The 26,930-nt window shown below is 46.0% G+C and overlaps 1 protein-coding gene across 29 annotated transcripts in view; it reads right to left on the bottom strand.

Moving 5' to 3' along the window:
• The window catches only part of LOC119972565 (girdin-like), a 649,171-nt gene that overhangs the window by 357,588 nt on the left and 264,653 nt on the right, over nucleotides 1–26,930 (bottom strand). For all 29 annotated transcript variants that reach the window (XM_038809673.1, XM_038809681.1, XM_038809689.1 and 26 more), the window contains exons 9-12: nucleotides 17,456–17,537; nucleotides 16,358–16,516; nucleotides 16,128–16,274; nucleotides 3,862–4,006 (exon numbers count right to left, since the gene is read on the bottom strand). In XM_038809673.1, coding sequence (XP_038665601.1) covers nucleotides 3,862–4,006; nucleotides 16,128–16,274; nucleotides 16,358–16,516; nucleotides 17,456–17,537 — 533 coding nt within the window. The remainder of the gene's footprint in view (nucleotides 1–3,861; nucleotides 4,007–16,127; nucleotides 16,275–16,357; nucleotides 16,517–17,455; nucleotides 17,538–26,930) is intronic.

Raw genomic sequence — 26,930 nt, 5'->3', positions numbered from 1 at the left:
TTTCTTCCTCCTCCAACAACACCATCCATTAACAAACTATTTTCTATTCTAGTGCCATCCCTCAAAATATTGTGCACCTTGGTATTCCCCTCTGATAATATCTTCTGGTTCCCACACCCTTTACAAGTTAGTATAAACCTGCCCCAATAGCACTAGCAAAATGCCCAGACAGGAACTCAGCCTAGGCTCTAATTGGGTTCAACCCATCCAGCCTATACAGTCCACTGAGAGATGGTCCCCATGTCCCAAGAATCTAAAGCTCGCCATCCTGCACCATCATTCCATGAGCTTTGTACTTTGGGGGAAAAGCTTGCATCTCCTTTTTGTGAAAGTCCCTTTAAATCCAAAGTCTTGGCAATATTGAGATTACTTCTGAGAAGTATTCACGTAATCTAGGCTGGAATGGAAATTGGATTTGTTCAAGCAAAGGTAAATAGACAGGTAACCAAGTGTTGAGTTAAAGCTAGGGCTCTGTTGTAGCTCGGCATGGAAACCACATCCTCACACAGAATATCTTTCTTGGTAGCGGCAGAAGCAAATTCTTCTGTGGAAAATACAATTTTACCAGAGCTGACTAGTCTGTTTAACAGAGTTTATTCAAGGGGGTCAGGCAAAGGAGTATCAGCAGCTTCTCTGCTGTTCAGACTAAGGTGATTGGGGAGAGAGAGACGGATCATAGAAGTATGCCTTGCTGGTAATCGTATTCAGAAGACTCTCACTGAGTGGAACTCAGACTGAGGGTGAAGACCCTTGAAAGATTTGACTCAGGGTAGCAATCAGTGGTGAAACTGTCGAAAAGCTGTGAGGAACTTTAGAATTATGGTTGATGCTACATGTGAGCCAATTCAAATAATTTGCAGGTGACGAAATGTTTGAATTACGTCAATTCAGTTTGTTAGTTACTGTAAAAGGCTTTAAAAAGTGAAATCTTGTTCATTGGTTTCTTCCGTGGGGTTGTTTGGGATACTTTGTTTTTATAAAAGTTATCCACCTCTACTGAGATCATAACACAGCACTCTGAAGGTGGTGGATATGGCAGTAGGTCATTCACTGAATGTGGAAGTGTTGGTTGGAAAGTGAGGACAAAAGGACATCAGTACCTAGGAATTGGGAGACTCAGCAGGAAAGCCTGTTGCAATTTCTGGCTGGAAACACCACTAGAACTGGGCACTGCTGAAGTAGTAAGAGACCTAGTTGGCAACTCAAAATCGAGTGTTAAAGTAATTGTGAACAATTTGCACAGCTGTCAAGACAAAGGAATCCTAAAGGGGTTCATACATAAGGTCGGTTAGCTCAGTTGGCTGGACGGGTGGTTTGTGATGCAGAGTGATGCCAACAGCCGAGGTTCAATTCCCGTACTGGATGAGGTTACCACGAAGGCCCTGCCTTCTCAACCCCCTTGCCTGAGGTGTGGTGACTCTCGGGTTAAATCGCCAACAATCAGCTCCCTCTCTCTCTCAAAGGGAAGAACAGGCTATAGTGTTTAAATTTTATGTGAAGACCTGATGCCATGTGGTTTCGGAGGCATTCCACTGCCAGTGGTTTTGAAGGTGATAGCAATATTCAATTTCTTTGCTCTGGGTCTTTCCAGGGATCAACAGGGGACCTGTGTGGCATCTCTTAGTCTGCAACACACTGCTGCATAAAGGAGGTCATCAATTTCCTTTGCAGGAAGGCCTATCATTATGCTAGGTTTGCTCTGGATTGAGATAGCCAGGCTCAAAGATTCACCGGCTTCACAGCCATCTCAGGCTTCCCAAAGAATGCAGACTGGCTTTATGGACACCGTGGCTGCAGCAACTATGTTTAATAACCTCAATTGGTGTGTTGCAATGAATTGCAAGCACATTCTTTGTACTCTGGAAGTTGCCAAGACTCCTACATCCTCAGTAACTCTCAGGTGCCTAGAATTTTCGAGGAGACAGAACGGGTTGCTTGGTGATAAAAAGGTACCCACTTAAACATTGGTTGACATCTCCAGTGCATTGCTCTCAATCTCTTGCCGAGGAGAGGTACGATGTTGCTCACACCTCTACATGCTCCTTTATAGAGCAAACGACCGGACTTCTGAAGATACGCTTCAGATGCTTGGACTGCTCTGTTGCCTCAGTGCAATATACACCCGAGAGGGTTTTCCACATGATTGCAGTGCGTTGTGCTCTTCAGAATCTGGCTATGCAGCGAGGTGAGCCCTTGCCAGATTGTGAACAAGTGGAGGATGAGAGCTCACTGGAAGATGAAAATACAGATGTCCAGAAAGCCCAGGATCTGCTGCGGTACAGTATGAACACATTGATGCTATGGAAGGAGGAAGACATGGGTGACCTGCCCGTGATATCTCAATTGCTGAAAGGTTTCAGGAAGAGCAAAGTGAGCTCATCTGTACACACTTCTCTGAGTTGTCAATGCCATAGAAGACATGCCTGTTTTTTCAGGGGATGGCCAATCGCTGAGAGAATGAGTCCTGCATTCGCACTTGTGCATTCTGGCCTCAAGACTCACTAGGACATGACCTTAACCCAGTGCCCTGCTAAGTCTGCTGATGAATGATAGCAATGCGAGACAAGTCTTGATTGATACTTTTGACATATCAAATAATGCAAACACTACTGCGACTGAGATGAGGATCAATCTAAGGATCTCATACAAAACTGCATGTCTTGGGTTTGGACACCAAGAAAAGCCAGATGCTGCTGGAGTATCATTTCTGATTATTTGCCCTTACTCATTCCTGTCTCCTGAGGAATTAAGGGTTACAAATTCTTCCATCATATAACAATTTAAACACATCACCCTGACAACACACAAGAGACTAGTTGCACAGAGGTTGACATCGCATAAATGGTCATCTCAGAGTGGGACAATATCACGAGTGGGATGATGGCTAAACCTTTAGATAACAACACTCCAAAGTACAAATTTACAATACTTTCAGTTGACCAGAACATTCACATAGCCATCAAATGATTTTGGAAAAGTGTAATTTCTTTTAGTGATGGTACCGATGAACGATATCAAAATGTTTCAACTTTCCCAACCCTAATACTACACCTTGGTGCAGCTCTAACATCAGCAGCAGAGGTGGCGGCAGCCTGCTGATTGCTATGTCTTGATGACTGTGATGAACGTAGCAGAAATTCTCTGGTGACCAAGATCTGGAGGGTCCCAGCCTCATAAGGGTCCTCCTGAGCAACAGCCTCTGGGGAAGGTGGCTTTTGAAATGAAATGAAATGAAAATCGCTTATTGTCACAAGTAGGCTTCAAATGAAGTTACTGTGAAAAGCTCCTAGTCGCCACATTCCGGCGCCTGTTCGGGGAGGCTGGAACAGGAATTGAACCGTGCTGCTGGCCTGCCTTGGTCTGCTTACAAAGCCAGCGATTTAGCCCTGTGCTAAACAGCCCCCATTTGGGCGCTTCTTAGAGCCATCTGCAGGTAGAAAACATACCTGGCACCCAGACTCCTCATGGGCTCCCGCCATTACAGCCAGCGGGAAAGGAGTAGTCGCAACCACCTGCACTTCAAAAATGGAAAAGCAGAAAATGTTGAAAATACTCAACAGGTCTGGTGCGTAAGTGTTCCAACAAAGGGTCCTCACTCTGAAACAGTAACTCTGTTTCACTCTCCACAGATTCTAGCAGACCTGTTGAATATTTCCGGCATTTTCTGGTTTACTAAAATGTATGTTTATAGTATTAGCTGATTTTCAGAAAACTAACACAAATGGGAGAATGCAACATCAAAGTGTCCAATAAAATGATATGAAAAATATATTTTTGGAAGTTCTGCAATTAAATAAATTGACAAAAATTATCCTGAGAAATTCTAAATCAATGTAACATGTTTAACATGACTTTGCTTACCTTCAGATAATTCATTAGTCTTGGCTAATTGTTCTAGCTCCCAGCCTAAGTGCAATGATTCATCCATGCTCTGTTTCTGAGCCATTTCAAGGGTCAGGTTTTCTTCCATTAACTCATCAATACGCTTTCTGTCTGTGTCATGCACCTTAAATGAGCGAAAAAAACCTCAAAGGAATCCAAGTAACATTTTTGAAATGAGACACAAATTTTGTACTGAATTAGAATATTTAAAAATTAGTACAAAGACAAATCATATTTCGAATTTATGAAATATCCATAACATAAGATGCAACAAACACTTCATGTCCAGTTCACATTTAACTTCATGTGCCTGACATTTGAAGTGATGGTACTTCTGTCAAGTCCATCATGTTGGAGTATTACTTTTAACATATACTGACTACAAGATAAACATATATAAAATGTTGACATCATTTGTTTTCAACAGCATTCACTGGAGCTCATTTGACATCAATTGTACTCTGCAGCCATCACATGGGTATCATTTGCTCTCAGAAGCAATATTTAGCTGTCAGTTGATATAATTATATCAACTGAAAAGCAATCTGTAGCATCATTACAAGTAGCGATCCACTGACATCATTGCAAATGTTTGAGCACTGTGATTTGATGACAATTAGCAAAATTACTTACCTTAAGCATTCTAACACCAAAAACATTCATACAGTTTATCCTTCATATTTCTGAACTCATATAGCTTCAAACATCCGAAAACAGCTTGAACCACCAAGGACAGCAAGATCTGCTCAGACGAGGAGGAGCGTAACAGACGCTGAAAGGTGCCCTCGTACGAACGGGATATGGTGCTAGACTCATCGATCGACAATTCCAATGTGATACAGCAAAAAACCGCACCGACCTCCTCAGAAGACAAACACAGGACACAACCGACAGAGTACCCTTCGTCGTCCAGTACTTCCCTGGAGCGGAGAAACTACTACATCTTCTTCGCGGCCTTCAACACGTCATCGATGAAGACAAACATCTTGCCAAGATCATTCCCACACCCCCATTACTTGTCTTCAAACAACCGCGCAACCTCAAACCATTAGAACATAGAACAGTACAGCACAGTACAGGCCCTTCGGCCCTCGATGTTGTGCCGAGCAATGATCACCCTACTCAAACCCACGTATCCACCCTATACCCGTAACCCAACAACCCCCCCCCACCTTACTTTTTAGGACACTACGGGCAATTTAGCATGGCCAATCCACCTAACCCGCACATCTTGGACTGTGGGAGGAAATCGGAGCACCCGGAGGAAACCCACGCACACACGGGGAGGACGTGCAGACTCTGCACAGACAGTGACCCAGCCGGGAATCGAACCTGGGACCTTGGAGCTGTGAAGCATTTATGCTAACCACCATGCTACCGTGCAGCAAACTGCCCAGCCTTCAGAACAGCGACCACGACACCACACAACCCTGCCATGGCAAGACGTGCCAGATCATCGACATGGGTACCACCATTACACGTGAGAACACCACCCACCAGGTACGCGGTACATACTCGTGCGACTCAGCCAACGTTGTCTACCTCATACGCTGCAGGAAAGGATGTCCCGAGGCGTGGTACATTGGGGAGATCATGCAGACGCTGCGACAATGGATGAACCGATATCGCGCGACAATCGGCAGGCAGGAATGTTCCTCGAGTCGGGGAACACTTCAGCAGTCAAGGGCATTCAGCCTCAGATCTTCGGTAAGCGTTCTCCAAGGCAGCCTTCAAGAGATACGACAAAGCAGAATTGCCGAGCAGAAACTTATAGCCAAGTTCCACACACGAGTACGGCCTCATCCGGGACCTTCGATTCATGTTTCATTACATTCACTCCCCACCATCTGGCCTGGGCTTGCCAAATCCTACCAACTTTCCTGGCTTGAGACAATTCACACCTCTTTAACCTGGGGTTACCCCTCTCTCTGGCTCTGTAAAGACTTAATTACCTGCAAATGCTTGCATTCAAAGTATCGTCTTGCATAGAACATAGAACATAGAACGATACAGCGCAGTACAGGCCCTTCGGCCCTCGATGTTGCACCGACATGGAAAAAAAAACTAAAGGCCATCTAACCTACACTATGCCCTTATCATCCATATGCTTATCCAATAAATTTTTAAATGCCCTCAATGTTGGCGAGTTCACTACTGTTGCAGGTAGGGCATTCCACGGCCTCACCACTCTTTGCGTAAAAAACCCACCTCTGACCTCTGTCCTATATCTATTACCCCTCAATTTAAGGCTATGTCCCCTCGTGCTAGCCACCTCCATCCGCGGGAGAAGGCTCTCGCTGTCCACCCTATCTAACCCTCTGATCATTTTGTATGCCTCTATTAAGTCACCTCTTAACCTTCTTCTCTCTAACGAAAACAACCTCAAGTCCATCAGCCTTTCCTCATAAGATTTTCCCTCCATACCAGGCAACATCCTGGTAAATCTCCTCTGCACCCGTTCCAAAGCTTCCACGTCCTTCCTATAATGAGGCGACCAGAACTGTACGCAATACTCCAAATGCGGCCGTACCAGAGTTTGGTACAGCTGCATCATGACCTCATGGCTCCGGAACTCAATCCCTCTACCAATAAAGGCCAACACACCATAGGCCTTCTTCACAACCCTATCAACCTGGGTGGCAACTTTCAGGGATCTATGTACATGGACACCGAGATCCCTCTGCTCATCCACACTACCAAGAATTTTACCATTAGCCAAATATTCCGCATTCCTGTTATTCTTTCCAAAGTGAATCACCTCACACTTCTCCACATTAAACTCCATTTGCCACCTCTCAGCCCAGCTCTGCAGCTTATCTATGTCCCTCTGTAACCTGCAACATCCTTCCGCACTGTCTACAACTCCACCGACTTTAGTGTCGTCTGCAAATTTACTCACCCATCCTTCTGCGCCCTCCTCTAGGTCATTTATAAAAATGACAAACAGCAACGGCCCCAGAACAGATCCTTGTGGTACGCCACTCGTAACTGAACTCCATTCTGAACATTTCCCATCAACTACCACTCTCTGTCTTCTTTCAACTAGCCAATTTCTGATCCACATCTCTAAATCACCCTCAATCCCCAGCCTCCGTATTTTCTGCAATAGCCGACCGTGGGGAACCTTATCAAACGCTTTACTGAAGTCCATATACACCACATCAACTGCTCTACCCTCGTCTACCTGTTCAGTCACCTTCTCAAAGAACTCGATAAGGTTTGTGAGGCATGACCTACCCTTCACAAAACCATGCTGACTATCCCTAATCATATTATTCCTATCTAGATGATTATAAATCGTATCTTTTATAATCCTCTCCAAGACTTTACCCACCACAGACGTTAGGCTCACCGGCCTATAGTTACCGGGGTTATCTCTACTCCCCTTCTTGAACAAAGGGACCACATTTGCTATCCTCCAGTCCTCTGGCACTATTCCTGTAGCCAATGATGACCTAAAAATCAAAGCCAAAGGCTCAGCAATCTCTTCCCTGGCTTCCCAGAGAATCCTAGGATAAATCCCATCCGGCCCCGGGGACTTATCTATTTTCACCTTGTCCAGAATTGCCAACACTTCTTCCCTACGCACCTCAATGCCATCTATTCTAATAGCCTGGGTCTCAGCATTCTCCTCCACAATATTATCTTTTTCTTGAGTGAATACTGACGAAAAGTATTCATTTAGTATCTCGCTTATCTCCTCAGCCTCCACACACAACTTCCCACCACTGTCCTTGACTGGCCCTACTCTTACCTTAGTCATTCTTTTATTCCTGACATACCTATAGAAAGCTTTTGGGTTTTCCTTGATCCTACCTGCCAAAGACTTCTCATGTCCCCTCCTTGCTCGTCTCAGCTCTCTCTTTAGATCCTTCCTCGCTTCCTTGTAACTATCAAGCGCCCCAACTGAAACTTCACGCCTCATCTTCACATAGGCCTCCTTCTTCCTCTTAACAAGAGATTCCACTTCTTTGGTAAACCACGGTTCCCTCGCTCGACCCCTTCCTCCCTGCCTGACTGGTACGTACTTATCAAGAACATGCAATAGCTGTTCCTTGAACAAGCTCCACATATCCAGTGTGCCCAACCCTTGCAGCCTACTTCTCCAACCAACACATCCTAAGTCATGTCTAATGGCATCATAATTGCCCTTCCCCCAGCTATAACTCTTGCTCTGCGGGGTATACTTATCCCTTTCCATCACTAACGTAAAGGTCACCGAATTGTGGTCACTGTCTCCAAAGTGTTCACCTACCTCCAGATCTAACACCTGGCCTGGTTCATTACCCAAAACCAAATCCAAAGTGGCCTCACCTCTTGTTGGCCTGTCAACATATTGTGTCAGAAAACCCTCCTGCACACATTGTACAAAGAACGACCCATCCAATGTACTCGAACTATATCTTTTCCAGTCAATATTAGGAAAGTTAAAGTCTCCCATAACAACTACCCTGTTACTTTCGCTCTTTTCCAGAATCATCTTCGCCATCCTTTCCTCTACATCTCTAGAACTATTAGGTGGCCTATAGAAAACTCCCAACATGGTGACCTCTCCTTTCCTGTTTCTAACCTCAGCCCATACTACCTCGGAAGAAGAGTCCCCATCTTGCATCCTTTCTACCACCGTAATACTGTCCTTGACTAGCAGCGCCACACCTCCCCCTCTTTTGCCCCCTTCTCTGACCTTACTAAAGCACCTAAACCCCGGAACCTGCAACAACCATTCCTGTCCCTGCTCTATCCATGTCTCTGAAATGGCCACAACATCGAAGTCCCAGGTACCAACCCATGCTGCCAGTTCCCCTACCTTATTTCGTATACTCCTGGCATTGAAATAGACACACTTCAAACCACAGACCTGAACACTGCCGCCCTCCTGCGAAGTCAAAACTGTGCTCCTGACCTCTCTACTCTCAATCTCTCGCACCCCAAAACTACAATCCAGGTTCCCATGCCCCTGCTGAATTAGTTTAAACCCCCCCAAAGAGTACTAACAAATCTCCCCCCCAGGATATTGGTGCCCCTCAGGTTCAGATGTAGACCATCCTGTCTATAGAGGTCCCACCTTCGCCAGAAAGAGCCCCAGTTATCCAGAAATCTGAATCCCTCCCGCCTGCACCATCCCTGTAGCCACGTGTTTAATTGCTCTCTCTCCCTATTCCTCATCTCACTATCACGTGGCACGGGCAACAACCCAGAGATAACAACTCTGTTTGTTCTCGCTCTGAGCTTCCATCCTAGCTCCCTAAAGGCCTGCCTGACATCCTTGTCCCCTTTCCTACCTATGTCGTTAGTGCCAATGTGGACTACGACTTGGGGCTGCTCCCCCTCCCCCTTAAGGACCCGGAAAACACGATCCGAGACATCACGTACCCTTGCACCTGGGAGGCAACATACCAAACGTGAGTCTCTCTCGCTCCCACAAAATCTCCTATCTGTGCCCCTGACTATTGAGTCCCCAATTACTAATGTTCTACTCCTTTCCCCCCTTCCCTTCTGAGCAACAGGGACAGACTCCGTGCCAGAGGCCCGTACCCCATGGCTTACCCCTGGTAAGTCGTCCCCCCCACAAGTATCCAAAACGGTATACTTGTTACTCAGGGGAACGACCGCAGGGGGTCCCTGCACTGACTGCTTCTTCCCAATCCCTCTTACAGTTACCCATCTATCTCCAGTCTTTGGTGTAACTACTTCCCTGAAGCTCCTATCTATGACCCCCTCTGCCTCCCGAATGATCCGAAGTTCATCCAGCTCAAGCTCCAGGTCCCTAACACGGTTTTTGAGGAGCTGGAGTTGGGTGCACTTCCCACAGATGAAATCAGCAGGGACACTGACGGCGTCCCTCACCTCAAACATTCTGCAGGAGGAGCATTGTACTGCCTTCCCTGACATCCCCTCTAGATTAAAAAAAAACAAGAAAAAGAACGGAAGAGCTTACCTGATATTACCTCAAACCCTGATCCCGCTGAAAGGTAAGCAAATTTAAAGGCACTCACTCACCTTCACGACAGGCCCCTGCTCCCGCTTCCCAACCACCGTGGGGTGGGGGGGTTGGTTAGAGGAGGAGGTAGGGTGGGAAACACTCACAAAGTGTTTCGGGTTTAACTGTCACTTGCCAACAGCCCCTCCACAAACCACCTTCAACTTAGGCTGACCGCACTGCACGTATGCAAATTTCCCCAGAACAGCTGATCAGTAGCTCTGCTCTGCTGTCCTCTGCTGGTTGCTTGCCTTTATTCAAACTCCTTGGGTCTTCTTCGCAGGTTCACCTTCAACTTAGGCTGACCGCACTGCACGTATGCAAATTTCCCCAGAACAGCTGATCAGTAGCTCTGCTCTGCTGTCCTCTGCTGGTTGCTTGCCTTTATTCATACTCCTTGGGTCTTCTTCGCAGGTTCACCTTCAACTTAGGCTGACCGCACTGCACGTATGCAAATTTCCCCAGAACAGCTGATCAGTAGCTCTGCTCTGCTGTCCTCTGCTGGTTGCTTGCCTTTATTCAAACTCCTTGGGTCTTCTTCGCAGGTTCACCTTCAACTTAGGCTGACCGCACTGCACGTATGCAAATTTCCCCAGAACAGCTGATCAGTAGCTCTGCTCTGCTGTCCTCTGCTGGTTGCTTGCCTTTATTCAAACTCCTTGGGTCTTCTTCGCAGGTTCACCTTCAACTTAGGCTGACCGCACTGCACGTATGCAAATTTCCCCAGAACAGCTGATCAGTAGCTCTGCTCTGCTGTCCTCTGCTGGTTGCTTGCCTTTATTCAAACTCCTTGGGTCTTCTTCGCAGGTTCACCTTCAACTTAGGCTGACCGCACTGCACGTATGCAAATTTCCCCAGAACAGCTGATCAGTAGCTCTGCTCTGCTGTCCTCTGCTGGTTGCTTGCCTTTATTCAAACTCCTTGGGTCTTCTTCGCAGGTTCACCTTCAACTTAGGCTGACCGCACTGCACGTATGCAAATTTCCCCAGAACAGCTGATCAGTAGCTCTGCTCTGCTGTCCTCTGCATCTTTGAGTTTGTCTATATAAACGTTTCTGGAACCTACCTCTTCATTCACCTGAGGAAGGAGCAGTGCTTCAAAATCTAGTGATTTGAAACAAACCTGTTGGACTTTAACCTGGTGTTACAGTAGTCCCCCGTTATACCGCGCTCCGCAATACCGCGGTTCGCGATATACCGCGGGGGGGCTGATGGACCCCAACTGTCAGTTGTGTCAATTTCAGCGGCCGGCTGATTATTTCAGTGAGAGCAGCTTTCCTCTCTGGATCAAAGTGAGCCGGCCGCTGAAATTGACACTGCCGGCTGCTCTCTCCCTCCAATCAGAAACATTAAAACTTAAAAGTTGGATTGGAGGGAGAGAGCAGCCGGCAGTGTCAATTTCAGCGGCCGGCTCACTTTGATCCGGAGAGGGAAGCTGCTCTCTCACTGAAACAATCAGCCGGCCGCTGAAATTGACACTGCCGAGGGGGGGGCGGGTGTTGGGGGGGAGAAGAGGGGGGGGCGGGTGTTGGGGGGGGGGGGGGGGGAGAGAAGAGGGGGGGCGGGTGTTGGGGGGGGGAGAAGAGGGGGGGCGGGTGTTGGGGGGGAGAAGAGGGGGGGCGGGTGTTAGGGGGGGAGAAGAGGGGCGGCGGGTGTTGGGGGGGGGAGAAGAGGGGGGGGCGGGTGTTGGGGGGGAGAAGAGGGGGGGCGGGTGTTGGGGGGGAGAAGAGGGGGGGGCGGGTGTTGGGGGGGAGAAGAGGGGGGGCGGGTGTTGGGGGGGGGGGGGGGGGGGGGGGGGGGAGGAGTGGGCGAGCCGGAGGGTGTGGGGAGGGGGCGAGCCGGAGGGTGTGGGGGGACAGGGGGCGAGCTGGACGCTGTGGGGGAGAGCAGGAGGGTGTGGGGGAGAGGGGGAGAGGGAGCGAGCCGGAGGGTGTGGGGAGGGGGCGAGCCGGAGGATGTGGGGGGAGAGGGGGCGAGCCAGAGGGTGTTGGGGGCGAGCCGGAGGGTGTTGGGGGGGAGAGGGGGCGAGTCGGAGGGTGTGGGGGGAGAGGGGGCGAGCCGGAGGGTGTGGGGGGAGAGGGGGCGAGCCGGAGGGTGTTGGGGGGGGGGGGAGAGGAGGCGAGTCGGAGGGTGTGGGGGGAGAGGGGTCTAGTTGGAGGATGTGGGGGGAGAGGGGGCGAGCCGGAGGGTGTTGGGGGGGGAGAGGGGGCGAGCCGGAGGGTGTGGGGGGAGAGGGGGCGAGCCGGAGGGTGTTGGGGGGGGGGGGGGAGAGGGGGCGAGCCGGAGGGTGTGGGGGAGAGGGGTCTAGTTGGAGGATGTGGGGGGAGAGGGGGCAAGCCGGAGGAAAAAAAAAGAAATTGACACTGCCGGCTGCTCTCTCCCTCCAATCAGAAACATTAAAACTTAAAAGTTGGATTGGAGGGAGAGAGCAGCGGGCAGTGTCAATTTCAGCGGCCGGCTGATTTCAGTGAGAGCAGCTTCCTTCTCCGGATCAAAGTGAGCCGGCCGCTGAAATTTTAATTGGATCCACGATGGGGGTTTTAAATTTATTTAAAAATCTATGCTAGCGCTTCCCATTGTGAGTCTACGGGGGTCTGACCTCTCCCCCCGCCCCCCCGTAAATGCTTGCATTCAAAGTATCGTCTTGCATCTTTGAGTTTGTCTATATAAACGTTTCTGGAACCTACCTCTTCATTCACCTGAGGAAGGAGCAGTGCTTCAAAATCTAGTGATTTGAAACAAACCTGTTGGACTTTAACCTGGTGTTATAAGACTTCTTACTGTTCAAATATTATGGCAGATACAGTGGGCTCAAAACAGTGTAAGCCACAGAGGAGTATAGAAAATGCAGAGGGTTACTTCAAAAGAAATTAGGAGAATGAAGAGAGAGCATGCACTGATGAGCAAAATAAAGGAAATCCCAGCATGTTTTATAAGTATAGCAAGGGCAAGAGGGTAACCAGGGAAAAAGTAAGGCCCATTAGGGAACAACACAGCATGTGTGTGTGGAGCCAGAAAAAGTAAATGAGGTTTAAATGAGTTTTTTTGTACATGTCGACTATGGAGAAAAACAATGTAGATACAATTGAAGAATTTGGCATTTGGAGGGAGGATGTATTAGAGGTTTTAGCAGGCATAAAAGTAGATAAATCTCCAGGCCTAGACAAGATGTATCACAGGATGCAGTGGGAGACAAGGCAGAAAAATGCAGGAGCTCTGACAATAATTTTCAATTCCTCTCTGGCCTCAGGGGAGGTGCCAGAAGACTGGAGGACAGCTAATGTGGTACCATTATTTAGGGATAAACCAGGTAATTAGAGGTCAGTGAGTCTAGCATTAGGGAAATTGGTGGAAAAACATTTGAGGGACAGAATTAATCTCCACTTGGAGAGGCAAGAAATAATAGAGGATAGTCAGCATGGCTTTGGCAGGGGGAGATCATGTCTATTAAACTTGATTTAATTTTTTGAGGAAGTGACTAGGTGTGTAAATAGGGCAGCGCAGTCCATGTAGTCAACATGGACCTCATAAGGCTTTTGGCCAGGTCCTGTATCGGAGACTGGTCAAGAAGGTAAATGCCTATGGGAACCCAGGACAACCTTGGCAAATTGGACCCAAAATTGATTTTGTGGCAGGAGGCAGGGAGTGATGGTTGAAGGTTGGTTTTGTAACTGGAAGCTGTGCCCAGTGATGTACCACAGGGATTGGTGCTGGGTTCCTTGCTGTTTGTAGTTTACATTAATGATCTGGACATGGAAGCACGAGATATGATCAATAAGTTCGTAGATGGCACGAAAATTGATGGTGTGCTAAATAGTGAAGAGAAAAGCCGGAGGTTACTGGACGATAATAGACTGGGCTGGTCAGATGGGCAGAACAGTGGCAAAATGAAATTTAAGCCTGAAAATTGTGAGATGATGCATTTTTGGGGGGATTAACAAGGCAATGGGATACACAATGAACAGTAGGATGCCAACAAATATAGAGGACCGGAAGAATCTTTGGGTGCATATCCACTGATCACTGAAGAAGGAGGACAGGTAAATACATTGGTTAAGACGACACATGGGATACTTGTCCTTATTAGCTCAGGCAAAGAGTATAACAGCAGGAAAGTTATGATGGAGCTGTATAAAATGCTCGCTAGGCCACAGCTAAGAGTACTGTGGGCAGTTCTGGTTGCCAAACTATAGAAAGGATGAGATTGCATTAGAGGGGTGCAGAAGAGATTCACCAGAATGTTGCTTGAGCTGGGGCATTTTAGCTATTAAGAGAGGTTGGTTCAGCTGGGGTTATAGAGTCATAGATTGTTTTCCTTAGAGCAGAAAATGTTTAGTAAGGATCTGATTGAGGTATACAAATTATGAGGAACTCATTGCCTGAAAGGGTGGTAGAGACAGGAACCCTCAACATTTAAAAAGCAGTTCGATGAGCACTTGAAGCACCATGGCATACAAGTGCTGGAAAATGGGATTAGAATAGATAGGTTCTTGATGGCCAATACAGACACGATGGGTCACTTTTGTGCTGTAAAATCAATGACTCTATATTAATTTAAGTAAATAATTTGCTGTTTTTTCAATGCAAGTTGCTGATCACATTTGGTGCCTTTGTGTGCACACTGTGCCTTTGAGGACTTAATTTTGATGTCTTTGAACACCTTTGATTGCATTCAATGTCAAAGACGGCCAAACGCTGCTGACTGCATGAAAAACCCATTCCTGATTAGAACATTTGATGTCAAATGATCACTGATTGCTTTGAGTGCGTTTGATTGCAAAAATGGTGGCAACATTTTCTGGCAGGGACTTACCTTTCAGTCATAGAATCATAGAATTTACAGTGCAGAAGGAGATCATTCGTCCTATCGAACCCTTTGAAAGAGCACCCCCACTTAAGTCCACAACTCCACCCTATCCCTATACCCCAGTAACCCCACCTAGCCTTTTTGGACACTAAAGGCAATTTAGCATGGCCAATCCACCTAACCTGCACATCTTTGGACTGTGGGAGGAAACCAAAGCACCCGGAGGAAACTCACGCAGACACAGGCAGACTCCGCACGGATAGTGACCCAAGTCGGGAATCGAACCTGGGACCCTGGAACTCTGAAGCAACAGTGCTAACCACTGGGCAGCCGTGCCACCCTCCCAATGTGCGGTACCACCACTGCTCCTCATACCTCACTTTCCCAGGTCTTTCCCTCGGTGGCAATGTAAGCATGTTCTATTAATCTAATATTCATCATTTCATTTTTTGAGCCGCACGTTCCCAAATCACATTTGTCAAATATGATTGAATTTTCCTCAGTTTTAGAAATTTAATCTTAAATATACTTCAATTTGTTACCCATCTTTTGCTTTTGGGACTTGCTGCTCACATTTGTGAGCATCCACCCTCCAAACGTGAAAGCCACCCATGGCACTGTCATAATAATAATAATATTATTATACTATTATTATCAAAGCGTAGAGATAAGAGGGGAAAATAGCAAAACAGGAAATTAGGACCAGAAAATGGCCTGGAGTGATCATTTTCCCATATGCTATCTACTGCCTGTCAGTTGCCGTGTGCCCACAACCACAAAGCAAGCATGTGACACTGATCACCTCTCTGCTTCCCACCATCAAAAATTAATCAACTATCGCTTCACAATATTGAAATTTATTTATTCATTGCCAACTTTGCATTTTGATGCAGTCCTCCACATTATGAGCTATGCCTCCAAATCTCTATCATCTACAAATTTTTACAATATTACCTCAGTTCTGGAGTTCAAATCATTTATGTATGAATTCTGGTGGGACATTACTTCCCACATTCTGCCTCTCAGAGAAGCTTAATACGTACACATTGCTTTCTGTTTTATAGCTATCATTCAATCTATTCTATTACTTCACCCCTGATTCCACATGCTCTGATTTTTTGTCACTGGTTTCTTACATGACAAGATGCTGAGAAAGCCATGCTTCAACCTACTGCGAGTAGTGTCGTGGAACATCCACTTGTAGAAACAAAGTTCCAGTGAACGAAACAGTTTACATTGCAACTGCTTGAGCACAATATTTGATTATCCACTCAGAATATGTCTTTCTCATTTTTTAAGCAAGTTTACCATCTACACCCAGACAAGATACCATAATCTAACAAAACAGAATTTTTTTTTTCAATCAGGTGATTTGATATATGCAAGATCCCTTGTAATGCACACAAATAATTACTGTATTTAACATAAATAAATCTAGCAAAAAGAAATCAACACCTACCATCTCCATATCATGTAGTTTAGCCACTAACTGTAGATTCTCTTTTTCAAATTCATGCAATTTGTCACATCGTGCACGGGCTCCTTCAAGTTGGTCTTCCAACATTATTTTTGTCTCTAACAAGATCTTGTTATCTTCTTTTAATTCCTGAAATATTTTAATTACACAAAATATTAACAAGTTCTATTTCATAAGGATATATTAACCGTTGATTCTATAACCCACCATACCTCAGTTCTTGCTTTGTAGAATTCTATGTCATGGAGTCGGTCTTTATATCGTATAACTTCACTTTCGAGCTTATCAACTTTAATTGCTTTTTCACGCAGTGAATCAAGCTCATCACGATATGCCCTAGCAGAGCGAGCATCAGACAGAAGTTGCTGGTTCTGGCAAATAAATGCACAATTACTTTCAAAACACAGGTGAAAACAATTGCTTGTGCATTCATTCTGACAAGACTTTTTTTTAAATAAAGATTAAGAATCCCAAAACTAATTAATAGCTGCAAGCACGGTTGCAGGCAGAATGCTTCATTTTCAGGTAGTACTTATGATTAATGAGTATACTCTGTGTTATGGGCCAGGATTTAGAAAACTCCAAGTTTATCATGGAGTTTACCTGACCTACAACTTTTAATAGATTTTGAGGAGCACAAGGACCTCCTTTCCATGTGTTATGCAACAGAGACCTTAAGTATTTTTAAACAAAACAATGTTTATTCTATGAATTCAGCTAACATTTTATAAACACACAGTAAACATCTTATCAACTACCAACACAAATACCCCCCCCCCCAAAGATACAGTACTCTATAGGTAACCCTTAATAACTTTCCTAACAACATCCATAAGCTAAACACCCTTGTCCTACAAAACAGTAAGTTTGAATTCCTTACAGAAAACAGGTATTACTTTGAAGTTATCAAGTGGTCTGGAGATATTCTTTAGCATGCAGAGAGACCGACCAAAAACACACCTTCTTTGTTTGAGTGCAGCTCCCAACTGAAAACAAAACCAAAAACACAGCCACAAAGCAGCTTCCAGCTCAAAACGTAAGTAAAAGACAGAATCACAGCCCAGCTCCACCCACAGGTGGCATCACGGCAGCCATTTGATAAAACACAGTTTTCTTAAAGGGATCCTCACATGACATACGGCAAAATTGGGTCAATTTTAGTTATCATTGAACACTGCTACATAGCAAAAATACTTGCAACTTAGAAACAGTTACAAAGGTTACACCAAAGTATGATACTTATACTAGATATGCATTATTTACATATATAAAATAGTTAAGCTGGAGTTTAAATTAGACCATATACACACCTCTTGTTGTAGTCTTTTCAGTTCAACTTCCATCTGTTCCAACTCCTGCTTAGAGTCCAACAAATGCTCAGTTTTTTCCTCCCTTAAAATCAATGAAACACTCATACTTCAAAAAGAAAGCAGGATTCATTATTTAAAACTCGCAACAAAACTGGCGTAGGTCCTGATGTCCAACATATCGGCAAGACTCAGTAAATGTATAAATGCAAATAAAAAAGTTGAACATTTAGAACCAACGCTTAAATGTTCATAACTGAATTGCGGTGTAGCGGCACATTAGCACAGTGGGTAGCACGGTTGCTTCACAGCCCAAGGGTCCCAGATTCGATTCCTGGCTTGGGTCACTGTCTGCACTTTCTCCCCGTGTCTGCGTGGGTTTCCTCCGGGTGCTCGGGTTTCCTCCCATAAGGCACCGGTGTGTGGCGACTAGGGGCTTTTCACAGTAACTTCATTGCAGTATTAATGAAAGCCTACTTGTGACAACAATAAAGATTATGATTATAGAGGAAGTTAAACCAGGCGGACAAAGAGAAAGGAGAGAAACAGCAGATGCAACTAAATGCACAGTTTTAATCTTTGTAATAAACAACCCATAAGCTCCATGCACATTTCATTCACAGCAAGAGTAAAGGAGACAGGGAGGGCAGTTTAAGAAAATGGTTTGTGAAGAGAAGCCAGGTGTTTGCCAGAATGTGATAACAATTTGTGATTCTGCCTGCTCGGGCGATGGATGGTTAAACCAATTGTCCTCAGAGATATTGAAATATGTATCCTTTTAATTAAGGGAACCAAATTGGAGCTTATAGCTGGGAACAATAAAGGCAAGATTGTCTAATGGTTTTAATGGAACAAGGGCATCAAGTATGGTGATTTAGGGTGCGACTTAGTAAATCAGTAGCTCCAGAAATGTCACTATGAATCATAAGCCAAAAACTAGATAGTGGGGATTTGAAAGTGTGTTAAGAGACTCGAGGAGCATACCCTCCAAACTGTGCGTCCCGCAAGCCCCAACACAGACATGCACAAATCGATACTGCACTTTACCGGCTGTGTGCAACAGCACAAAAAGACAAAGGATCACCCATGCATTTTGCATTCAAAAAAATATGAAAAGGAAAAGCTGCCTGCAGTCATGACTCATTCATGATGTTCAGCGCACTTTTTCTTTCACTACCTTTCTCCTTCACCAAGAGCCCCAAAGTAAATCCTCCCCACTTTAGACTATTTTTTCTCTTCACTATACTTATTCTTAGCCTTGTGGTCCAGATGCACTAAAGTTTGCTCCTTCTCACACAGCACTGATTTAAAATCATGACTCTTTGCCATACTCAACCACTTTACTGGGGCTGGTCCTGTTCGGTGAGACCTATCCTGTCTGTAGACTTTCCCTTGGTTTACAACCTGGTCGAGCACCTTGAATGTCTAAAACACTCCATTTTACACCATGTGTGTTTCTTATTTTATAATGAAAACATAAATTGCTTAAAGCACTCTGCAGATCGGGCAGCATCTGTATTCAGAGAAAGAGAGTTAAAATTAGTGATCAACGATCATTAGAATTCCAGCATCCGGGCATCATGTGATGCGAGCACAGGAGCGGCTGCACTTCTGCGAGCACTGACATCGTTAGTCTTTTAATCCTTTACTTTATCCTTGTGCACATTTCATAATTGTCTTTTTTCGGGACATATGCTTGGGAATATGTTGTTGGATGATCCTAATTGTGATGAGGAGTCAAGTTAAATCGCAAAGAATCCTCATGTGATTGAGACGGTCGGAGTTGGCTGGGGTGGGGCTCAGCTTGCAGTGACGGGGGTAATAAACGGGCCTGCACCTCAGGCAGTGCAATGAGCATCAGAATGATGGCCTCCTCAGGGGGTGTTGTTCTGGATTATGACTGAGCTCCGTGTTGCAGGTCTTTGGTGTTTACCTTGAGGAACCGCAAAGTATTCTTGAGAGAATGGTGGAGGCACAGGGGAGAATCCCTGCACTTGAAAGAGCACTTTTCCAGGAAAGAGGCTGCCTTCGGTTTGTTGAGATCCTGTTGCACAGCGCATTACATATGGATTTGGCAGACAGGGGCCACACAAAGATGTCCATGCATCCAGTTTCTGGCAGCAAGTGAGATACAAATTCCCAACTGAATTTGGAAGATTTTCTGCCAGGCTTTGGTAATCTGATTCAGATCTGTACCAGGTTCGATGGAGAACAACGTCTTTGAAGCCTGTGGTCATTTGGCTCCCTGACCACTGGCCTTATATTATCCTGTTAAGTGAAGGTGCTTCATTTGTTGGAGTCCCTGAGAAATCATGAGAAGTGTTTGACGATCCTGTCATGGCTTTGGCCTTTTCAAGCAAAATAAATGCCGTTATTATCCTGCAGTATATGTATCATGGGGACGGCTGGGTTCACACTGACTTTTACTCGAGGTCAGCGTTTTTAGGGAATGAGTGGTGGCGGTGCACAGCAAGGTGAGCTTAGTTGATCCTGAATTAATTTGATGATTGCTCAGGGCGCCATGTGGCACAGTGGTTAGCACTGCTGCCTCATGGTGCTGAGGACCCGGGTTCGATCCTGGCACCAGGTCACTGTCTGTGTGGAGTTTGTATATTCTCCCAGTGTCTGTGTAGGTCTCAGCCCCACAACCCAAAAGATGTGCAGGATAGGTGGATTGGCCATGCTCAATTGCCCCTGAATTATTAGAGACGTTTTTTGTTTTAATTTGATGTTTGTTCCTAGACTAGAATTACAGAATTCCTACAGTGCAGAAGGAGGCCATTCAGTCCATCGGGTCTGTACCAACCCACTGAAAGAGTACCGTACCTAGGTCCACTCCCCCACCATATCCCCATAACTCAGCCTAACCTATACATTCCTGGGGCAATTTAACATGGCCAATCCACCTAACCTGCATATCTTGGGACTTTGTGAAAAAAAACCGGAGCATCTGGAGGAAACCGAAGCAGACATGGGGATAAAGTGCAAACTCTAAATAACCTCCGAAGGAAAACCGTGGGGCTCATTTAAAGGCGCAAGTTCTTATTCTTCCCTCCCCTCATCAAATTTCATTCAGCATGATTGCTTAAAGCATCTTGTAAAAAAAGGAACAACATTTCTATTTATTTTTAACATTTCTATTTTTTTTTACTCATTCTCGCCAGAGTTATATCTACCGTGTCCAACCTTAAACTCTATCGAGTTCATCCTTGCGCACGAGGACGTCCTGTTTACCTGACAGTGCCTCACTCCATACTCCCCAATTGATCTCCCCTTCCAACTCCCCTTCCCATTTTTCCTTGATCTTCACTACCCGCTCACCTCCCTGCTCCCCAGCCACCAATATATATCTCCAATTCTTCACTCCCCTTCCACATCCGGAAGCAACGGTCGCTCCAGCAGGGTGAATCTCAGCAACCTAGTGAACACCCTCCAGACCTTTCGAGCAAAGTCCCTAACCTGCAGATACCGGAACTCTCTCTCTCGCAAGCTCTACCCTCTCCCTTAGCTCCTCCAAACTGGCAACCACTTCCTCCAAATACAGCTTCCTCACATCGACCAACCCCACTTCCCTCCCCCTCCTGTATGCACTACACTCCCCAACTCCCCGCTCAAACCCATGAATCTTGCACAGCGGCGTTAACATCCCCACCACCCTAAAATGCCTCAACTGATTCCAAATCTTCACTGTCGACTGCACCAACGGACACCCTGAATATCTACTCAGCGCCATTGGAAACACTGTCGTCACCATGGCCCTCAAGCTGGATCCCCTACAAGATTCCTTCTCCATTCTACCCCTTCCCACCATTGCCACTCCTTTTCCATATTCGCCACCCAGTAATAATGATGCAACTTGGCAACGCCAACCCCACCCTGCTGCCTCTGTAGCAGGGACCTCCTGGCCCTCAGCACCTTCCCCACCCATATAAAGTCCAAAATAATCGTGTCGTGTCCGAAAAAAGACCTTTGGTATAAAGTTCGGGAATATCTGAAAAATAAACAGGTATCTCGGCAGAATATTAATTTTTACCACTTGGACCCTCCCCGCTAAAGTGAACTGCAGTGTATCGCACCTCCTAAGGTCCCCCTGGCCTCCTCCTCCAGCTTTGTTCAGTTCCACTTATGGATCCCTGTCCATGCCCTCGCTACCTGAATCCCAAATATCTGAACGTATCCCTCGCCACCTTAAATGGCATCCCCCTTAAATTGGCACACAGTCCCAGCTCATTCACCGGCAAAACCTCGCTTTTTGCTACATTCAGCTTATACCCAGAGAACTCCCCAAACCTCCCCCATAGGCCCATGATCCTTCCCATACTCTCCAGCAGGGCCGAAACATATACCAATAGGTCGTTGGCATAGAGCGACACCCGATGCTCCCTTCGTCCCCATATAATCCCCTGCCACTCCGCCGACCCCCTAAGAGCCATCGCCAAAGCCTCTATAGCCAGCACAAACAACAATGAAGACAGCGGGCACCCCTGCCTTGTATTCCTGTGTAATTCAAAACTTTACGAGCTCATATCATTCGTCCTCACACTCGCCCTTACAGCAACCACACCCATGCCACAAATCTCGGCCCAAATTCAAGCCTTCGCAGAACCTTGAACAAGTACCGTAACTCCACCTGATCAAATGCCTTCTATGTGTCCATGTATACCACTACCTCCGGTACCAGGGCACCCGATGGCTGCACAACTACGTTCAACAATCTTTTTATTACTCGCTAGCTGCTTGCCTTTCACAAAGCCCGTTTGATCCTATGTAACAATCCCCAGGACACTATCCTCCATCCTCCCCGCCAACAACTTAGCCAATACTTTCACATCCGTTTTCAACATTCAAGGGCCTGATACGATCCACATCCTTCCCCTTTTTCGTGATTAATGTAATTACTGCCTGCGTCATCATCTCCGGCAGCTCCACCTTCTCCAACGCTTCATTAAATGCCCCCAAAAAATGTGGTGCCAATTCAGTCACAAACTCCTTATAAAATTCCACTGGATACCGATCCGGCCCTGGGTTTACCCCAATTTCATACCCGATACTATTCAGCACCTCCCTCAGCCCCAGAGGCTCCTCCGCCGCCTGCCTCTTTGCTTTCTCCAACTGGGGAAACTCCAATTCGTCCAGAAACCGCCCCATGCCCCCCTCCTCTATCCCCTGTGTCAGGCGGATGTACCTTTAAGAAATGGGTGTTTATCAAATAGCTGCATTGATGTAAGTGTGTGGGTGGAGCTGGGCGGTCTGTCTGTCTTTTACTTTCATTTTTGAGCTGGGATCAGCAGTGTGTTAAGTTTTGTTTTCAGAGTTGGAGAGCTGAATTCAAAGCAAGAAGGTATTATGATCTCTCTCTCAGCAATCTAAAGAATGTCTCCAAATCACTTGAAGATTTCAAAGTAATACCTGTTTTTGTAGAGAATTTAAACCTGCTGTCTTTATTTTAAAAGGGTATAACTTATGGATGTTGTTTGGGAAGTTATTAAGGGTTATCTATCGAGTACTGTATCTTTTGGGGGGTGGTCAGGATTGGTAGTTGATAAACTGTTTACTGTGTGTTTATAAAATGTTAACTGGATTCATAGAATAAACATTGTTTTTGTATAAAAATACTTTTAGTTCTCTGTTGCATCACACCTGTAAAGTGGGCCCTTGTGCTCCCCATAACCAAAATCTATTTCAAGTTGTGGGTCAGATAAACTCCATGATATACTTTGGAGTTCTTTAAACCTTGGCCCGGAACAAATTGGGGGCTTGTGGGATAAAAGTCTATCTTTCGTGATTGGGTTAGTCTTAGTGAACTTAAAGACAGTGAGGGGTGAGCATATTTGTGTTTGCTTTTCTGGTGTGGTATTCCAGTTTAAGAAGGGAGTGTGTTGTGGACAATGGCTCTTTCAGGGGCTCGGAACATTTTGGGGGGGGGGGGGGGGGGGGGGGGAGGGAGAAAGAGGTCACACGCAGTACCTTACGAACAGAGACCAAAAAAAGGCTTTTAGATTTGGCAAAATCATTGCAGTTAGCGTTACCTGACAGCACATGAAATTAAGAGGTACTTACGGCGGTAGCTAAGCATTTAACATTGCCCGAGATAGAGTCTGACTAATTAGAAATGGCAAAAATTCAGTTACAGATTAAACAATTGGAACATGAAAAAGAATTAAAGCAGCTTGAATACGAAGTGAGGGAAAAAGAAAGAATAGCCCTAGCAGAACAAGAAGAAAAAGAGAGAGAAGAAAGGGAAAAAGGAAGTTTGAACTTCAGAAAATGGCCATGAAACATGACAGTAAATTGGCGGAGGTAAAGGGAAATGTACAGTTTGAGGGTAGTGATGAGGATAAAGAGAAAGAGCGTCATAGTCAAAGGCTTGGTGGGGATCCATTTAAATATGTCCAAAAATTACCAAGGTTTGAGGAGGTACAAGCCTTTTTAATTTCATTTGAGAAGGTGGCTAAACAATGAAATGGCCACAGGACATGTGGGTATTACTGATTCAAACAAAGCTAGTCGGTAGGGCGAGTGAAGTGTTTGCATCACTATCAGAGGAGGTATCTGAGATGTGTGAGGAGGTGAAAAAATCCATCTTCGGTGCACATGAACTAGTGCCTGAAGCCTACAGACAAAGGTTTAGAAATTTAAGGAAAGAACCTGGTCAAACATATTTGGAGTTTGAAAGGATCAAACAGAGTAATTTTGATAGGTGGACAAGGACTTTGAAAATAGACCAAACATATGAAGCTCTCAGAGAAATTATACTTTTGGAGGAGTTTAAAAATTCAATTCCCGATGTAGTGAAAACTCATGTGGAAGAGCAGAGGGTTAAAACTGTGAGGTTAGCAGCAGAAAAGCACTGGGAAGGCTGATGTGATAAAACAAGATAAGTCAGTGGGGTTTGTTAAAGTGGTAAAGGAAAGCCCAAGTGGAGAGAAGGAGGTGCAAAAGATTGTACAGCCTGACCAAGAGGTGAATGATAAGAAGGTGCCAGATCTCTTAAGGAATTTATTTGTGTGGGTAAAGTTCTCTCATGTGCACCAGGAGGAGCAGGTAAATAAATCACAATTTTAAGAGATATGGGAAGCTAGTCAATCTTTGATGGCATTTGACTGCCTGAAGGTTGTGTTAACCACTGCTCCTGTTAGCCATCGCAAATTATACAAAACCATTCAAAGTGGCTGTTGATGTGAGTGATGTGGGCGTAGGTGTGATGCTTCGACAAGACGACGACGAAGGACTAGAGCGGCCTATAGCAAAGGTCTCTTCAGAGCCCCACCTCTGCCTCCAGTGTCACACACAATTGATGGAGTCCGAGATCAATCCTTCGATCTCTCGAATCTGCGGCCCCTGCACCTCTAAGCACTTCTCCACCCGTTCCATTCTCCACCCATTCCATCCAACTCTTCAGGGGTGCCACAGCTCCTTGGATGGCCTTTGAGCGATCCTCCCACATTTCTTGCCTCTGTTGGTGGAATACCTCTTTAATGAAAGCCATCAACTGCTGCATCTGGGGCTTTCCACCTTGCACCAGCCCTTCCCCCTCTGCCATCCTCACACATTTCTTTCCTGCGCCACAGGTTTCCTCCAATTGTTTGGCCATGTCTCTCACCGTCGTATGCTGGGTTTGGTCGCCAGTGGACATACAAGATATGTTTCCCCCAGTAGTGTAAGTAAGCTAAAATTTAATGTGTTGCAAGTGGAATGTAGTTGTGCTATTGCATGAAGAGGTTATCAATGCTAATAGTTGGTACTTTTGTCATAGTGTTGAAATTTACTTTTTGATTACTGCAGAGGTTTTCAATTTGGGGTCCTGCTTTTGGAGGATATTTCAAGGGGTCCAGGTTAGGGGTGGAGGTGGAGAGGTAAGAAAGAGCTGTTACTGTCCCGGTGTCATTTGAAAAGGCTTCAGAAGCAGGCTCCAGACTCTCTTTCTCGCCCACGATAGCAACGCTGCTTTAGCCTGACCTCTGTTTAAGATGGACAGCTGAAACTGAGCCATTGGACAATGGCTTGCTTGTTGTCCTTCCCTCCCCTCCTCCCTTCACTCACAGTTTGGCCTCTCCCTGCTGTTTTCCCATGGGCATTTATAGGACGTTTGGATTTTCAAATGCGATCATCATGTGTAGGTTAGGCTGTGGGGTTATTGAGATAGGGCGGGGGACTAAGCTTTGGTGGAGTACTCTCTCAGAGGGTGGGTGCAGACTCGATGGCCAAAATGGCCTCCTTCTGCACTGTAGGAATTCTATGATTCACAGTCACCTGAGGACGTTATTGAATCCGGGGCCCTGGCACTGTGAGACAATAGTGCTAACCACTGTATCACTGTGCCGCCTTAGAGTGTTTTACGTTCAGGGATTTTTCTTCTCTTCATGTTGGTGAGCAGTGTGCTGTTCAGCAGGGGTGGTGCACTGCTCTTGGTATGGTTGAGGGTCATCTGGAGTATAGGTTTTGGGGTGTGATGGAGCTCCTGGCGTGCAGACTTCTGTGTGTCAGAGTGGGTTGGGCTCGGCCAGGTCTGGTACTTTGGTTGGTATCCTGTTGCCCCCTGGAGCTTGAGATGTCCTTTCTTGAAGGCATCTTGAGAGGGCTCTTCTGTGCACAGGGGCCTGGGTTGAGGAGACATTTGTACTTAAGTTAATATCCTGTTGCCCCCTTTAATGGTCGGGATGCTTTTTTATTTGATTGAGCACGCAACCATCGTCACAGACTTCATCAGTAAGTGTGTCGAGGACTGTGTACCAAAGACGACAATACGGTTGTTCCCCAATCGGAAACCCTGGCTCAATCAAAGAGTTCACTCCCTGCTGAAGTTCCAGATGGAGGCGTTCAATTCTGACGACCCTGACCTATATAAGAAATCCAGGTACGATGTACGGAAAGCCATCAGAGATGCTAAAAGACAATACCGCATCAAACTAGAGTCCCAGGCCAACAACACAAACCCACGACGACTATGGCAGGCTCACACGAGATCACTGGCTACAAAACAAGGCCAGGTGGAATATCTGGGACTGAAGCATCCCTCCCCGATGAACTGAACAATTCTGTGCCCGCTTTGAGGATTCAGCCAATGCATCAATGCCACCCGCCCCAACAACCCTGGACACACACATACCCATTATTACAGCTCCAGAAGTAAGAGCTGCCTTCTTGAAAGTGAATCCACGGAAAACGATGGGCCCTGACAGAGTTCCTGGACAAGCACTCAGAGCCTGCGCAGATCAGCTGGCGAGTATATTCACAGACATCTTCAACACCTCATTCCTCCACTCCGATGTCGCCACTCCTTCAAGAAGACCATCATAATACCAGTACCAAGGAAGAATAAGGTAGCCTGCCTCAATGACTACCTACTGGTGGCCCTGACGTCTATTGTCATGAAATTCTTCGAGCGGCTAGATATGAGGTGGATCAATGCCAACCTCCCAGACGGTCTCAATCCATTGCAGTCCGCCTATCACCCCAACTGGTCCACAGCAGATTC

The sequence above is a fragment of the Scyliorhinus canicula genome, chromosome 1, assembly GCF_902713615.1.
Source record: "Scyliorhinus canicula chromosome 1, sScyCan1.1, whole genome shotgun sequence".
In the NCBI taxonomy this organism is placed as follows: domain Eukaryota; kingdom Metazoa; phylum Chordata; class Chondrichthyes; order Carcharhiniformes; family Scyliorhinidae; genus Scyliorhinus; species Scyliorhinus canicula.
This window is presented reverse-complemented; position numbering and strand designations above follow the sequence as displayed.